At 39.7% G+C, this 16,221-nt stretch overlaps 1 protein-coding gene across 1 annotated transcript in view; it reads right to left on the reverse strand.

Annotated features, from left to right (window-relative positions):
- Pde5a (phosphodiesterase 5A) overlaps window positions 1-16,221 on the reverse strand; it is a 143,318-nt gene that overhangs the window by 48,150 nt on the left and 78,947 nt on the right. Inside the window, 4 exon segments of the mRNA XM_008846048.3 lie at window positions 5,272-5,331; window positions 7,257-7,432; window positions 14,580-14,667; window positions 15,749-15,857. Of these exon segments, the coding sequence (XP_008844270.2) occupies window positions 5,272-5,331; window positions 7,257-7,432; window positions 14,580-14,667; window positions 15,749-15,857 (433 nt within the window).

Here is a 16,221-nt window from a genome sequence, read left to right on the forward strand (position 1 = left end):
ACTAATGAAGTAAGCTTGCTGACCTCTGAGCCTTCGGTTTTGAAAGCTTCAAAGTATATTTCCTAACATAGTCAAAGCAGCTTCTATTTTCCGTAGTTGAACTTTGATGATGCTCCATTTGATAGCAAAAGTGTTTGCTGGCAGCAGGCTCTCAGAATTCAGAATCTGAGATCGGATAATTGATAGGGATGAATAGAAAGGCAGGAGTCAGGGTTCCATTAGCGCAGTGGTTTTCCTGGATCACCAGTAGTAGTAGCAGCAGCACCTACAAACTTGTTAAAAATACAATTTCTTGGGTCCCAATACAGAACTTCTAAGTTAGAGAGCCTGGGTCTGGGCCTTGGCAGTCTGTGTGCTATAACCAGCCTTCTAAGTCATTCTGATGAATGCTAAATGTGAGCTGTTACTAACAGTCAATGACCCAGTCATTTAAATGATCACTGTGGTGACCTAAAGAAATGCCTTTCTGCGGATCCAGTGGTAACTGTCACATCTCAGAGTGACAGCAGAAACCACAAGGTGAGCTGGCTGCTTCTTACTGCACTGCAAGGGTGAAATAAAAGTAAATGCTTTGGGCTTTAATTTTTTTTTTTTTTTTTTTTTTTTTTGCTCAAAGCATGTTTAAAAAAACAAGAGCTTTTATAGATTTCCTAAAACATTCTGACAGCACTGATATAGCAAAAGTTCAGATGCAGTCTGGGATTAAAGGCCTGCACCTACTACCCCTGACCCAAGAGAAACAAAACTTTTAAAGGAAAGATACATTTACGAAATGTGTGGTCTCCCTGAAACCAATAAAGCATGTGTGCAGGGAAAATAATTCACTTGGATAACATAAATATAATAATCATTTAAAGGGTATTGTTTCTTATTTTTGGTAGAGGCCTCATGAAACAGGATTATATTTAGCCTGTGGTAAATGTCTCTGGTAACCTCAGCAGAAAGGAAAGGCCTAGTTACACAGTTACACAATTTGTCTGATTGTGTACTTGTTATACAAAGAAAGCCACATTGCTATTAGGGGCATTCTGTCTTAAGCATCAGATTTCAAAAAATTATGGAAACTTGAAACAACTTTTCATAGCCAGCTGTTAAGAAAAGGCTCCTTATTCACAAAAAAATATTTACTGAAGTAAGTCTGAAAAGAAGGGCAGCTATTGAACTTGATCTTCCACAAAATGTCAAAATTTTCCAATTTCAGTATTTTATAAAGGCATTTTGTTTCAATTTTCCTTGATATTTACTCAATAAGAATGTCAAGAGGAATTTCAATCTCAGTAGTGCTCTTTTTAAGGAAATTATTTTCAGGAATCACATGAGTATATTCGACAAGTGGTACCGGTTGTTCCAAAGAATGTTCTCCTGCCGGGAGTGAGACGCTCTCCTAGTGAGCCCTGACCAATACCCCTACCTCAAGGGGCAGCACCAAAAGCACAGCAATGGCATTTCAATGCTTGAAGAAAGCCACTGTGCCCGCCATTACATCATACTCTCTGGAAGGCTTCTATCTCTTTTTCCTTTTTACATGTTCAAAAAATATGCCTTTAAAGAAGAAAGCACACAATTCATCTTCAGGGCTGTTAGAATGTATCTTTCTCTAAGAGGGAAGAAAATTCAAATACAAACAAGACGAAACCTACATATATAAAGAGCTATGAATATGAAACTCAGTATGGAGCTGAATCTTTTACTGAATAAGGCACTGAGGGAGTAGACTTAAATATTTTCTTTAATTACTAGATCAATATGATTTTTCCTTCTTGCTAATTCTATATAAGTGGTCCCTCTAAATCTTAGCAGAGAATAGACATAGACTACTAAAAACCTGGATAACCTCCCAGTTAAAAAAAAAGCATATAAAGAAGTCATGTGATAATAAGATTCTGAGAAAATATAAATGCCTATAAGTGTAAATTTCATGGAAGCTCATGACTATAATTTAATACACACAGATCTGGGTAATCATTAGATACCTAGCTCTACATATAAAATGTAAAAAATACAGTGTTTCAAACTATATGTAGTAATTGTGTGTAGGAGCTGAAAAACAGTGTCCTCATACTTGAGCTAAGGTAGTTGCTGAGGTGTCCACAGCAGAAGCACAGAAGACTGGAAGAGCACTTGTGAAGGCTGGAAAATCAAAAGAACAGCCTACTAAGTCCTGCCCGGGCAGAAAAGATGTAGTTGGGTGAATGTTACAGACTTCTACAAGAGAATGTCTTCAGCTATGGCCCAGAGAGTCTGACCCCATATTGAGGAAGCCAGTGCCTTAATGATGCCACAGGTCACTACAGTTCAGTAACACTGGTATCCAGACCACAGGGCCAACTCTTGGATACACCATCTGATCCAAACTTTTTAGTTTATAATTTGACAGTCTTTAAAGGGTTTCCCCAAAGCAAGGGTCGACATGATTACCTTGCTGTAAGGAATCTGATCTGTACACTGACTTTGGCACCAGACTTGGGTCAGGTCCTGGCTCTGCCCTTCACCACTGTCACCTGCAGTGCTCCAACATGACTGATCAAGGCTGGGCCTGTGGGACATCTGACTCGGAGAGGTTAAGGTCAAGATGAGGCCAATTTTGTCCTAAGAAATTCTGCCCAAGTGGCCACCTCCTCCCTTTCTATTTGGGTCTCAAATAAAGAATCTCGAAGATTCTTTAGGATCACAAAAAGGTCTGTTAGCGTCTACAAGTATCACACATTGTATGAAATATAGTTCACTTATGACCAGATGGAATCAGCACTGACTCAGTGACAGACAGAGCAGCTCTCTCACATTAATGCGTACCTGTTTACTGCTTTTCTTATTAGACCACAAGGTGGAAAAGTCAGCCAGTCAATCGAGTATATATTAATTTTCCACTTGTCTGTTTAATCAATATTGTTATATTCTGATGTCTTTAAAAATATTTTATTATTTTCATTTTATGGGTACAACTGTATCGCCTACATGTCTGTAAGCACACCCGTGTCAGCAATGCCCACAGGTCAGAAGAGGGTGTTGGATCCCCTGGAACTGTCCACTGGACAGTTGTTAATCACCATGTGGGTGCTGGGATTTGAACCCAGGGCCTCTGCAAGAACAGTCAGTGCTCTTAACCACTGAGTCATCTCTCCAGCCCCATATTCTGATCTCTTAATTAGCATTTTACTAATGATGATCAGGTCAGTTGTGGTTCTTTTGCTGTTATCTCAACAACTTGTAACTAAGGATCATCAAAAGACATATGGCAACATGCTTATAAAAGGCCCTATTTCTGTTATATTTGAAGTTAAGGTTAGAGTGAAAATGAGGTAAAAATATTAAGTAGAGCCAGGGATAAAATAAAAGGAGCATGAGTTTCCTATCAATTGCTTTGCTGTAACTAGAGAGCTTTTCTGGACATGAGCATACTTATTTAGTACATGTTATATATTATTTAATCTCTTAAGAATACACTTTCAAAATAAAAGTTACAAAAATATTTGACAGCATTCCAATTTATTTTAGGGTTTGAATTGAGATAAACAAGCAAACTTATGACAAAAGCAGTGATTTGGGAAATCACTGTATGATGCAGACACCTGTGTGTTTGGAGCTGGAAAGACTTTTTATTTGGTTGATAGAAAACTAGAATTGAAATCAGTTGCTGAGTTTCAACTAATTTAAATGAATTGCTTGACCTACAAAAGCTGAAACCCTACATTTCTCAATGCAGCTGCCAGACAGCTATCTTCCAAATGGAACAGCAGATGGCTTTGAACAATTGCAACGTTAACAATTTGCAGTTATTTCAGACTGTTTTTCTCTTGCTGAAATTATACACATAATTGAGAAAACAAGTTTCAGATTTTTGTGAAAGACTATACTATTTTTGAAGTGTGAAACAGAGTTCAATACTCTAGTGATTTTTTTAGCATTACCTTTAGAAGTGACTGTACTTGCTAGCTGTATTTATCTAAAACTACAACTACATACAGTACAGTTATAACCTTACCTTCATCTCAGCACTAACTTAACCTGCAGTGTCTGAAGGTGCTTCCACGTAGCCATTTCCTACTCACAGTGTGCACTGACTTGAAAACTATATCTTTGTTGGTGAAACAGGCAAATGTGCCCAAGTGAGGCAACTCCCACCTCTAATTCCAGGACTTAGGAGACTGAGGCAGAAGGAATGTCAGGAGTTCACACGAGTTCTAAGCCAGCTTGGGCTACAGCATGAGGGCCCAGCTTTAAAAGAAAAAAGTGCCAATTAAGTTCAGGGTGAATGCTACTTTATACCTAAGCCCCTTGGTAAATTCTGTATGATGCCAATCACCAGAGGTGTGTGACCTTTCAGATAAAATTAGCTAATTCTTGACTGATGGCAGTGGATGACTCAGGTTTCTACTCACTACTCTCTACCAAGTCCTCTTTCCTCGTCTTGTCTTTTAACTCCTTGGCTCAGCACCTTGTGATGAAGCGTGAGCTCATGAGCTTCTTCCGACTCCCTCTTCTGCATGAACCTGAAGTCACCTGACTTCTCTAGGCATCAATGTGGTCTTCACAGTGTAGTTGTGGTTTCCATAATAAGGCACTCTAAGATGTTTATCTTATGACAAGCTATGGTGATAACAATGAAAATTGATGTCTACCATCTGTTTAAACTCTTCAATTCTTACATGCGCAACTCTTCTCTCAGATAGAGCTATCTGTGTCATTCATAGCAATGAATTTAAAATAAAAAGATTGCAAAAGTGCCTCAAATTTTCATGTACCTCACCGAGCCCAACCAAAACCTAGAACATTTGTTGGGCACATGTCTACTGTACACAAAGCAACAATGTGATGAGAATTCAGTAACTAACCTTATCTGAACTCAATTTCAAACATTATGCCATAAACCACACGGTAAGAAATTGAATCACTCCCACTTCCCAATAATGCAGAGCTGCTTACTGGTAGCAAACTATAAAATCCTGGTTGTCATTACCCTAGCCAAATAACCACCTATAGTCACCTATTTCAAACTGCTCAGTAAATGAAAACTAAATTAATTTGGGTGAAAGATGTAAACTTTGTAACAACAACTGGAAAAAATGAGAATACCAGACTGTATTACAAGGTCAACATGAGTTACTGTTGCTTTGTATTATGAGTGACTTTGTACCCCAGCAAGAAAGTACAGTTGATTAGGTACCGACATAAATGAGTGTCCACCTAAATGTTTGCTGCTAGTAAAAGCATGTGCATATATTAATTAGATAGCTTTCATCAGTGAGTTTCCAAAAGAAAGAAGAGTATTACCGCCAAAGCCTGGAGCTCCCTCGTCTCTTCCTCTGCCGCTGAAGCATGGTAAGACAGGACCTGTGGAGAGACACGAGTCCAGGTTACACAGGCAGATGACCAGATGGAACGGAACTTCAGGTTTGGAACTTTGCTCAGGCTTCCTGAAGAGATAACTAGGCATGTCTGACTGCCAGAATCTTGTTTGAGGCGTTCATCCACACTGTGAAATTCTACTGAGATTCCATTGATTGTTTCTGAAAAAGTTGTACTCCCTACTTAAAAAGAAACCTTTTTATTGAATTTTTGTGTATTTCATACAGAACATCTTAATCAACTTTAGACCCCTTTCCCACTGGCACCCTCCTATAGCTCCCCCTCTCCCCCAGGGGAACTCATACATTCTGTCATTTGTGTTAAGCCCTATCATATCAAGTTACTATCCCTAGGAGTCCCTTGGTGCAAGTTCACCCACTGAGATCTAGTCAGCCTATCTAGAGTCCCTCCCTTTAAGAAGGTCAGCTCTTCCAGCACTCCCTACTTTTAAAGAAAACCCTGAAACTTTAATTCTGACATTGTTGATACACCAAGCACATTATTTATAAGCCACTCTAGAAATAACCTCTGGCTTAAACTTGGCAGCAAGCTTATTTTGAACTGTTTTTTAGAAACGTACTCGTGTTCAGAATAAAGGAAACAAAGCTATTACGCAAACAGACATATTTAAATTGATATTTGAAAAGCTAGTGGTTTAGACACGGCTCTCAGATGAGGCTTATAACGACTACTGTATTCATATAGAAAATTGCATGCTTACATATACGTTCATGCAGGTTTAAGGATGCCCTCAGATTCACACAAGTCAGAAGCAGAGCAGCAAAGGGTGGTCTGTAAAGCCATCCACCAGCAGTTGAGGGTGCCAAGGATACATGCTCACAAAGGAGTCAGGAGCTAGCACTACATATAGGCATTGATGCTAGGCTTGTTTTAAATCATCGTTTGCATTTCAGAGTGGTAATTTCTGAGTAAGTGGAGAAGTGGTTTTATTTAAATGTTTAATATTTTAAAATAGAGCCAGGCGTGGTGGTGCTCACCTTTAATCCTAGCACTTGGGAAGCAGAGGCCAGGCTGGCCTACATACTGAGTTCCAGGCCAGCTGGGGTTACAGGGAAACCCCTTCTCAAAGAGACCAAAAAAAAAATTCTATTTTTTTTAAATAAAAAATTTAAAGTTCTATTTAATAACAGCAACATTTATGGCCTCCCTCAAAACTACCTGAATCAAAAGTTTCAGATGCCAGAGCCTTTAAATCTTTAGTTTGAAAGAGAAAGTGTTTTTTCCCTTTACTGATTTCCTTTATTTACTTTTACTTATTTAATTCTCAAGACTGCTGGGAGATTTTATTGTCTGTTATTTTAAGCTTTCTTCACAGGTATCCTCATGGAGGCATGTGAGGCTGAGACAGAAGAAGGGACTGACAGGGACTGTGGTCATCCGTGTGAATTAAAAGCCCAGGCCTGCTTTCTGAAGAAAAAGATCCAGAGCCTTGGCTTGGTCATATGACCTTGAGAAGAGTCTAATTTCTTTAGCTTTTCAATTTGGGTATAGATCTCACGAAAATCCCATGATTCTTGTGGGGACACAAAGTCACAACACTCACCCACCATGTCTGTTGGGAGGAAAAGGAAAAGCTGAGTGTGTGGCACGTTCTGCCAGCCCTGGCCCACCTTGACATCACCACTTGCTTGGCCATGGTGCCAGCACACCTCTGACGTCACCACTTGCTTGGCCATGGCTCTAGACCACCTCTGACGTCACCATTAGCTTGGCCATGGCTCTGGCCCACCTCTGACGTCACCATTTGCTTGGCCATGGCTCCAGCCCATCTCTGACATCACCACTTGCTTGGCCATGGCTCCAGCCCACCTCTGACATCACCACTTTCTTGGCCATGGCTCCAGCCCACCTCTAACATCACCATTTGCTTGGCCATGGCTCCAGCCCACCTCTAACGTCACCATTTGCTTGGCCATGGCTCGCTCCACGGCTTCGTACATCTGTGTGTTCTGGATTCCCAAGCCACAGAAGATGGCAAACGCTTCCAGGAACTGCTCATCATTCCGGTTGAAAGGCTTAATCTTGCCAGTATTCTCCTCCATCTTATTAACAAGTTGGCAAACTCCTAGAGCAATCCAAGAAATTAAGCAAACATTATTGTTAATTATCACAGCTTTGATAGACTTTAATGCTCACAGCCAAAGACTGCCTTATATGTTTCCCCTAGAAATGCCTGTTGTCGCCAACTAAGAAAATGGACCTGTGCAAACAAAGCTAGGAAAGTAAACTAATATACATCTGAGCTAGTTTCACACAGCCCTAGATGTATATTGTCTATGATCAAAAAATGCTAGTTTCTCCTCCAGATTGGTCATGAACTTTGGATCAGCTGAGTCCCCAAAGGCAATTTGTCCTTTGGAAAGTAACTGGATTTTTGTACATGTGCCAAGAGAACAGTATTGATGCACATCAGAGTTTTGGGTCACACAGTCTGCTCTTCCTAGCTTAACTGAGAAACCAGAGTTTAAAAATATAATCACATACAAAAATGAAAACAGGCAGCTCAGATAGACAGTTCCAAATTTCAAACACACACACTCAAGCATTCAGGACAGTTATATTAGAAGACAACTTTTAATACTGCAAATAAGTGCAAACTGAGTGACTATTTTAGAGGTAAAGCAGAGTTAGTCCTCAAAGAATATTATGACCTCTACGTCCTGCCCTCTCTTAGAGGTCAATCACATAGCTCATCAAGAAAGAATACGGCCACTACGTTATGGTAAATTTGTATTTGGCTGGTGTTGCTGTGGGATTCTGCGCCTACAGGTCTCTCTGTGTATGAGGAGCTGGGATATAGAACTCACCTTTGAGTAAAATGTGTTGTTAGAGTTTTTATAAGTTTCTGTCTATGTGAGGATAAGGGCATGAAACACATGACTTCCTGCAAGTGTCCACAGTGCTGGATACTGGATTAGACATGCAATCTTTAGTCCTCATGACTGACCTTGTGAAAGAGGTGTGACGATTACACGAATGAGGAAAAGGCCGTGTCGTTTATCACATCTGTGAGTCTGAAATCCTAGCCCTGCCTTGGACAAGCATTTACTTGGCTCACCACACACCGATGACTGCAGTGCTCAGACTGCACCTTCATCATCCAATTTGCCTCAGTCTTTCTACTCACCCGCTGCCTCTATCACTACCCAGTGTTGTGCTTGTCTCCCGGGTGACCCCAAGGCTTCTTCAGGATCCTGAGCTTCCCGCCAGGCACAAAGGGCAGGCACTTCCCTCCTTTGTGCCCCTCACCTCACACTTGGTGAATAATGGTGGATTTCATGTTTGTCTCTCCCTCTTGGCTGTAAGTATGTAGGGCTTAGTGATCTCCTTCTCCCCCAATTCCACTTCCTCAGCTAGCAAAATGCCCGGCAGACAGTAAGAACTTATATAAATAAATAAAAGTTAATGAAAAAATACAGACCTCGGCTCTGACCCGAGCTACTTTCCCATGAAGATTATATAGACTATTGGCTTGCTTGTTCTGTAGCACGAAAGGTTTTTTTAGTCTGCTGTGACATCTGGTTACATGTCAGCCCCCTTTCTCAGCACGGGCACATAGTCTCTTCACTTAACCCTATCAGTAATTTGGAACCCCCTTTCTTTCCCTTTTTGTCTACTCAGTTCCAAGATCCACATGCTTTCCAATCTCCATCAGTGCTGCATGGATAATTTCTCTGACACTATTTTAGTACAGAGCAAAACTTCAAACACGACATAAAGACTGTGGACAATGTAAGAAAAACCATGCATTAAATAGCAGCCAACATTCATTATCTTAAAATCACATATCCCATATATGGTAAAAACACCAGGGTTATGTCCTCTAATCTTTGTGAATCCTCATTATAACTATGGAACTGTTTATGTAGGATTCTGGCTGTCTCCCAAATGAAATTTTTGTGAGAATCACGTGTTTCATGCCCTTATCCTCGCATCACAGTGGAAATGCCTTTCAATTTTTACTAAAGCTATCTTCCACATGATAGCCACTGCTCATAAGTAAGATTTTTCAAATGACTTTTGTAACAATTCCTACACACAAACACAGTGTGACAGAGGGTTAGGGTGTGCAGGGCAGACAGTTTTCTAGGCTATGGCCAAGTTAAGTCTCTTAACATAGTAATTTGAATTTTCCTCAAACAAAATTCACTGAAAAAAAAATTAAGAAGTATTAATGGATCTGGAGACGCTGCTCAGCAGTAGACTGGCCTAGAATATACAAGGCTCTGAACAAAAAGAAGAAACGGGGAATTAAATTCTACCTCTGGAATTGCTCACAAAACATTTAAACGACAAGCTAAGTGCTGTAACAACCACAGCTCAGTACAGAACACCTAAAATGTGACTGTCTATAAGCCACCACTGCAGATACAGAGTTACAGACACAGAATTAAGCTCAGGGCAAGAAAAGGGCACTAAAGACAAACAGCCATGAAAGCATATCATTAAATTATCTCTTGAAAGCAGACTGATCAGCATTCATGATAATTCAACTGATCTCTTAATACCCTTCAGAAAATTTAAATACAGTAAGCAAAAATACACAGGGAAGTTTATAACAAACAAATAAGATTCCTTCATAGAGAAAATTTAAAGCTTGGGCACACTTATAGATAGAATTTTTACAACTTCTTCACCAACGACCCAAGAGAAGAACTAAGCAATACGGTAACAAAATGTGAAACTGGTAATTTGAGATGCTACACCTACTTGTAAGTCATGCATAATGTCAGTCCATTATATATAATAAAAACCAAGTGGTTACTGCAGAACCAAACACCTAAGAAAACTATTCCTCAAAAGCCAATACAGTCATAAAGTAAAACATTACTTAAAAATGTATCAGGGAGCCGGGCGTGGTGGCGCACGCCTTTAGTCCCAGCACTCCGGAGACAGAGGCAGGCAGATCATTGTGAGTTCAAGGCCAGCCTGGTCTACACAGTGAGTTCAGGTCAGCTGGGACTACAGGGAGACCCTGTCTCAAAAAGACAAAAATAAATAAATAAAATAAATTAAAAAAATGTATCAGGGAAAAATGAAGAAAGAGTAAAATTAAACAGTAAATTATCAGTAGTACAGTAGTACCCACCATTATTGTTATAAAGCACTTACACAGAATTAGTTTACATGCTCACCATAGCTCTGAAGGCGAGTTAGCACTGAGGAACTTCTGGAAATCACACTAAAGATGGTTCTAAAATCACGCGGCTGGTTTCCTTTCTATAATTCTGAGAATCACATGCTCTACCAACCTTGCAGCTTTTTGGCAGAGTGAGGGTCAAGGCATATGCTCTGATGTCATAAAATGTGGACGTTAAAATTAACATGCTTATAGTAAGTAAACCTACCTGATCACCAATTGCTCATTTTTTTGGTCAAGAATCTTTAGTCAAGAAGTTAAAAATATAATATTTAATCTTGCAAAAACTTCGTAGGCTTATTTTTTTTATGAGTAATCTTACTTCAGAAAGTTTTTTTTCCTATATAAAATATTTAATTTTTCAGGTAGTCAAAAAAATCATCTTGCCTGATGTGGTAGGGCACACCTTTGATCCCAGCATTGGGAGGAAGTTCTATCTTTAATTTTGTTTATGAGACAAGGACCTACTACGTAGTTTGGGCTGGATTTGAATTTCCTATGTAGCCCAGGTTGGTCTTGAACTTGCAGTGATTCTCCTGCATGTCCTCCTGAGTGCTGAGAACTATGATCTCTTAATTTTGTTTCTTTCAATTGTTACTGCCCCCTACTCTGTTTTATTTCCTGGTGCACATTATAACTAAGTATAATTTACAACTCTTTAATGGGGGTGGGTTTGTATTTTTAAGAAATATATGCAATGTGTACTATGACAGAGGATGCATTATTTAATTTTACTTGCACTATGAGAATCTTAGCAAATATTTTAAAAGCAAGAAAAAAAGTAATGTTGCCAGTGGTAAAACTTTCTACAAAAATAAAATGAAGTAGATATTCAATTTAAATTTTTATTCTCAGAATACTTATTTAAGGAATTAGATTGCAACACCCAGGAGAGCAGATACCTCTTCAAATATTCACCCATTTAAAGGTGGGCGAATACACGTGGGCATTTACTAAACAAAGCCCAAATCAATGATCAGAGTAAGATAGGGTGACCAAGAATGATAACTGAATGATTATGATCCACAATTTCAAAGAGAAGTACTCAAAAATGTCTGAGGATTCCCACGTCTTGCAGTCCCTTGATACAAAAGATAGGTGTTTTGGAGCATTACAGTGGTATGGGTGCTTGCGGAATTCAAATAAGAGTACAGACAAATGTACAGATGCATTTCAGTAAATGGCAGGAACACATCCACAGAGGTGCAGTGTTAGTTCCTTCAATCATGTTGAACACTAGAGAAACTTACATAATCTGAGGCAGCCACGGTGTTACCAAGGGAAACAACCCATGAGCCCACCATACGTAAGCTAGTGCTGACTGACAAACCATTATGCAGTGCATGGTTATATAAGAGACATAAAATTCCCTGTGCAAACAGAAAACTGAAACTTCCCATAGCACGAACGAGAAACCATCAAGGGTGTCGCCAGCTTATAGCATGCACTCATGATAACAGAAAGCACATTTCCTTTCCACAATTCTCAAACAGTGTGGTATATGGTCTTGTAGTTCTTATTTTACTATATTTCTTTTTCTTTTTGTCTTTATGAGACAGGGCGTCCCTGTAGCCCCAGCTGTCCTGGACCTCACTATGTAGACCAGGCTGGCCTTGAACTCACAGAGATCCGCCTGCCTGTGCCTCCAAGAGTGCTGGGATTATGGAATGTAAATCATTTAAAGTAGAAACGGTCTAAAGGTTTTTGAGTTTTCTTTAGATGGGAATTTCTTCAAAATATGCCCTGAAATTGGTATGGAGAACACGCACCAAAACTTCTGGTAAACATGATATGGGAAAAAGGGCGTATTTAGGTTTATCAATGGGGCCAAGAATTGGTTAAAAGAAATGAATGCTGAATGAGAAACTTTTCCTCGACGATGCTGGAAGCAAAGTGTGGCAACATTCTGCATCAGGCAGAGCATAAGGAAATATTTGTTGATAGGAAACAACCCCTTGGAGAATAAAGCTGATGATACAAACAGGCCCTGAACTGGTCTAATGCCTGTAATTTCATCTAAATGTCAGTAACGAAAATAAATGAAGAGGAAGGAAGAAGATTACAAAAAACACATGGGCTGGCCTGCTTTTCTGCATGGAACTCTGTGGGGAGTCTCGATGAAAACTGATTAAAACTACATAACAGAATCTGGTCTGTGACACGCAAGACAAATTATCCACAGCCCTGGTCTTTTGCACACTGCATCTGTGGATATGTAAGTACAGTCAGAATTCAATTTCCCAGCTTCCTCACACTTACACTACAGCAAGAAACACAGTGAAATTTCCATCTCATATTTGCAATTAATTTGAATACCTCTTCTGCCTCACAAACTCACACAGAAATCATTTATTTCTTCTTAAAACAGGGAACTGTCTCTTTTCAAAAACATTTTCTGGCTCTTGGTTCTGCTATTAAGCAGAGTAGGATGATGTAAAAATGTCTGCCCAAACAGGCCTGATTATTCTAATTCTTACTTTACAAACTTTGCTCACTTTTCTGAAACACTGACAGGATCATAGAGTAAACTTTGACACATCTGTGGAGTTCCTGAGAAACTTCACAGAGGCATGCACTATGCACCGAACCATTTACAAGGCTAAGGCAGAGTGAAACAAACAGCAGCCTCTAAGTCCTCTTCCCAGGCCTTGGCTCTCCAAGGGCTGTTCCTATGCACAGGGAGGGAAGTGCCTGATGCGTACCTTCCTGCAGCCAGTCCCTCTTCCCATTCTGATGAGACACTGCTGAGGGGGATTAAAGACATGGCTGTAGCAAGTTGCCATTCTGTCTTCTTTATGTCAACTCACTAGGAAATGACATCTCTGTTGGAACTCAGTCTCACTCTCAAAGACAACTTGTAGTAAATTCTTATACTTAGATGAAAGCATCTTGTAAAGAGCATACCATAATGTAGTTATCCCCTTTTGTCCCCTGGGATATAAACTTTTATAATCTATCATTTATTATCTAAGCTGGAGATCTGTTGGTGATCATCTTTACAAATAGGCTTACATGTTCATTGGTCTCTGATGCTTTTCCTGAGTTGGGAAGAACAGCGCTGCTGACCACCCAGACCAGCAGAGAGTGGCCTGCAAAGTTCTCAGGGGACTTTCATAATAGGCTATGACCCTGAGCAGGGGTAGGCACGGAACTACAAGGGTGTGCTGAAAGGGCAGTGACGAGAACTAAGTTGGTAAAACTGATTCATAAACTGGAATGCACAGTAAAAATAGAAGCACCTCAGGGATAAGAGCATGTGTAAAATCCGAGGGCAGGACTTCTGCTTTGCTCAGGTGCCTAGAATATGGGAAACATTCAATAAATGTTGACTGAACAAACACAGGAATATGAATACAACCTACAGTCTTAAACTATGTATTTGAAAAGTCAAATATCAGGAAATAAAACTAAAACAACATATATTATCAACTGATGCTTCGCATTTGGCGTACAAAGCCTATTTTTAACATTTTGTGTGTGTTTGTGTGTGAGTGTGCCACAGTGTACGTGCAGAAGTCATAGGACAACTTGTGGGACTTGGTTCTCTCCTTCTACCACGTGGATTGCAGGGTCCCACTCAGGCTCACCATTCCTTTAAATTTTTTTTGATTGTTATTTTTATGTGTATGAGTGTTTTGTGTGCACGTATGTAAGTGCACTCATGCGTGGAGTGCTCGCAGAGAAGAAGAGGGTGTCAGATCCCCTGGAACTGGAGTTACAGATAGTTGTCAGCTGCCATGTGGGTGCTGGGAACCAAACCCGTGTCCTCTGCAAGAGTAGCTAGTGCTCTTAAACACTGAGCCATCTCTCCAGCCCCTAACACATCATTCTTAAATAAAAACATCTGATCAAACTGGATTCTAATGGTTATAAAAATACAGTATAGCTAATAAAATATTTGACAGGTGCACTGGCATTTACCAACATAAACTATTTTTTTTATCATTCCAATTCTTATCCTTCCTCAGACATTTTACTCTTTAAGTTTACACTTGAAAGAGGCTGCTGGGAGTTTGCTTTAAAAAAAAACAAACAAAACCAAATCAGAGTATAGGTAATGGAAAGGGCTTACCGATGACTTTGTTCTTCTTTCCGTTTCTGATAGGTGTGCAAAGCAAACTTGCAATGCATTGCTGGTTCACATGCCCTGTGTTTTCATTCTAAACAAGAACAAAACAAAACAGCTAAAAAACAGAGATGATTTGTCCCACAGATATCATATTAACTATATGGCCCATCTATAACAAATAATGTATTCTTTTTCATTTTGGGGGGTAGACAGGGTCTCACTGTGTAGCCCCTGACTAGCCTGGAACTCTCTATGTAAACCAGGTTGGCCTTGAACTCAGAGATCTGCCTGCCTGCCTCTGCCTCTGCCTCCTGAGTGTCGGGATTTAAAGGTGTGTACCACCACACCCAGCCTTATGTTCATCTTTTATTAGCTACAGAAAACAAACAAATTATTATGAGGCTTATGTAAGTGCAATATAAAGTGATCAGTCTTTATTAAAATAATATACTAGATTTCCTTTATTGAGCATAAACTTTCCAAATAGTTTAGAGGAATATTAAGTAAAATGTTTATTTAGCATTTCCTATCCTGGTGAGACAGGTGTCTCAATTTAACAAAGGAGGCAGAACCCCAAAGCCTGACATCAGCCTGGAAGCTACCCGTTATAATCTCCTTTTTTCCGTACTGTCACTGTGCCTAATGCTTATGCTACTAAAGGTTGTAAAGGGTGTCCTAGATGTGCGGGTAACAAAATCAAGGCCGCTGCCTCAAAGTCCAATGATATTATGAAAGAAGAGAAAAGAAAATACTAGAATTTAAAGTTTTCAGTGTCTGAAGATCAGACCTTCGTGACTTTGGTCCGTCTTGCCACAGAGAAGCTCACTGTAGTAGAGTGCCAATCACATGCATACAAACCACAGCGACCTTGACTTTTACAGATAAAGTCCATCTGAGGAGTGCCATGGGCATCATGTAGGTACTAATTACTTCAACTTCTACATAGCAATTTGTGACTATAATTTAAAAAGAAAGAAAGAAAAAGAGGACAGAGAAAATACACAGCAGTCCAGTAGAAGCTGCTTCACTGTCTTCTGTTTGAGCACGGAAAAAGCACAGATCACCCTTCAACAGCCAGTCTCCAGGCTAGGCCTTCAGACAAAGAGCAGCTGCAAGGATGGGCATTATGGGAAAACAGTCTTCAAGCTTCAAGTCAAAACCAGGTTACTTACAGTCCAGGGAAATCTTCTGTCCTTAGTGACATCTGGAATATTAAGAGGCTCCATAGTGTTTTTGACATACTGGGCATACATGTAATTGATTTTGTTTGCATCATGCTCCCTGTGGAAACAACAGGCATGATACTTCTGTGAAGTGAGAAAACATGAGCTCACAGAGTTGACAGAATGATTAAAGGTGATACTAGCAGCTTCAGATGATGGGGGAATCGTTACACCTCAATTTGAACATGTGTTGCATGATTACACCATTGCTTATTATTCTAAATATTCTGAAACAATACCTACAAACTTAACTATCTAAAACAAGTTTTTAATAATCTTATTACAGGCTGACCATCTGGAACTTGAAAATGTGTAACAACAATCTGCAAAGCTCCCAAACCCAAAATGTTGTCAACACTGACATGTGGCCACTGGTGTAGAATTAAACACTTGATGTCACGTGACTTATTGAAGCTGAAATA

The sequence above is a fragment of the Nannospalax galili genome, unplaced genomic scaffold (assembly GCF_000622305.1).
Source record: "Nannospalax galili isolate Female #2095 unplaced genomic scaffold, S.galili_v1.0 scaffold142, whole genome shotgun sequence".
Classification (NCBI taxonomy): Eukaryota; Metazoa; Chordata; class Mammalia; order Rodentia; family Spalacidae; genus Nannospalax; species Nannospalax galili.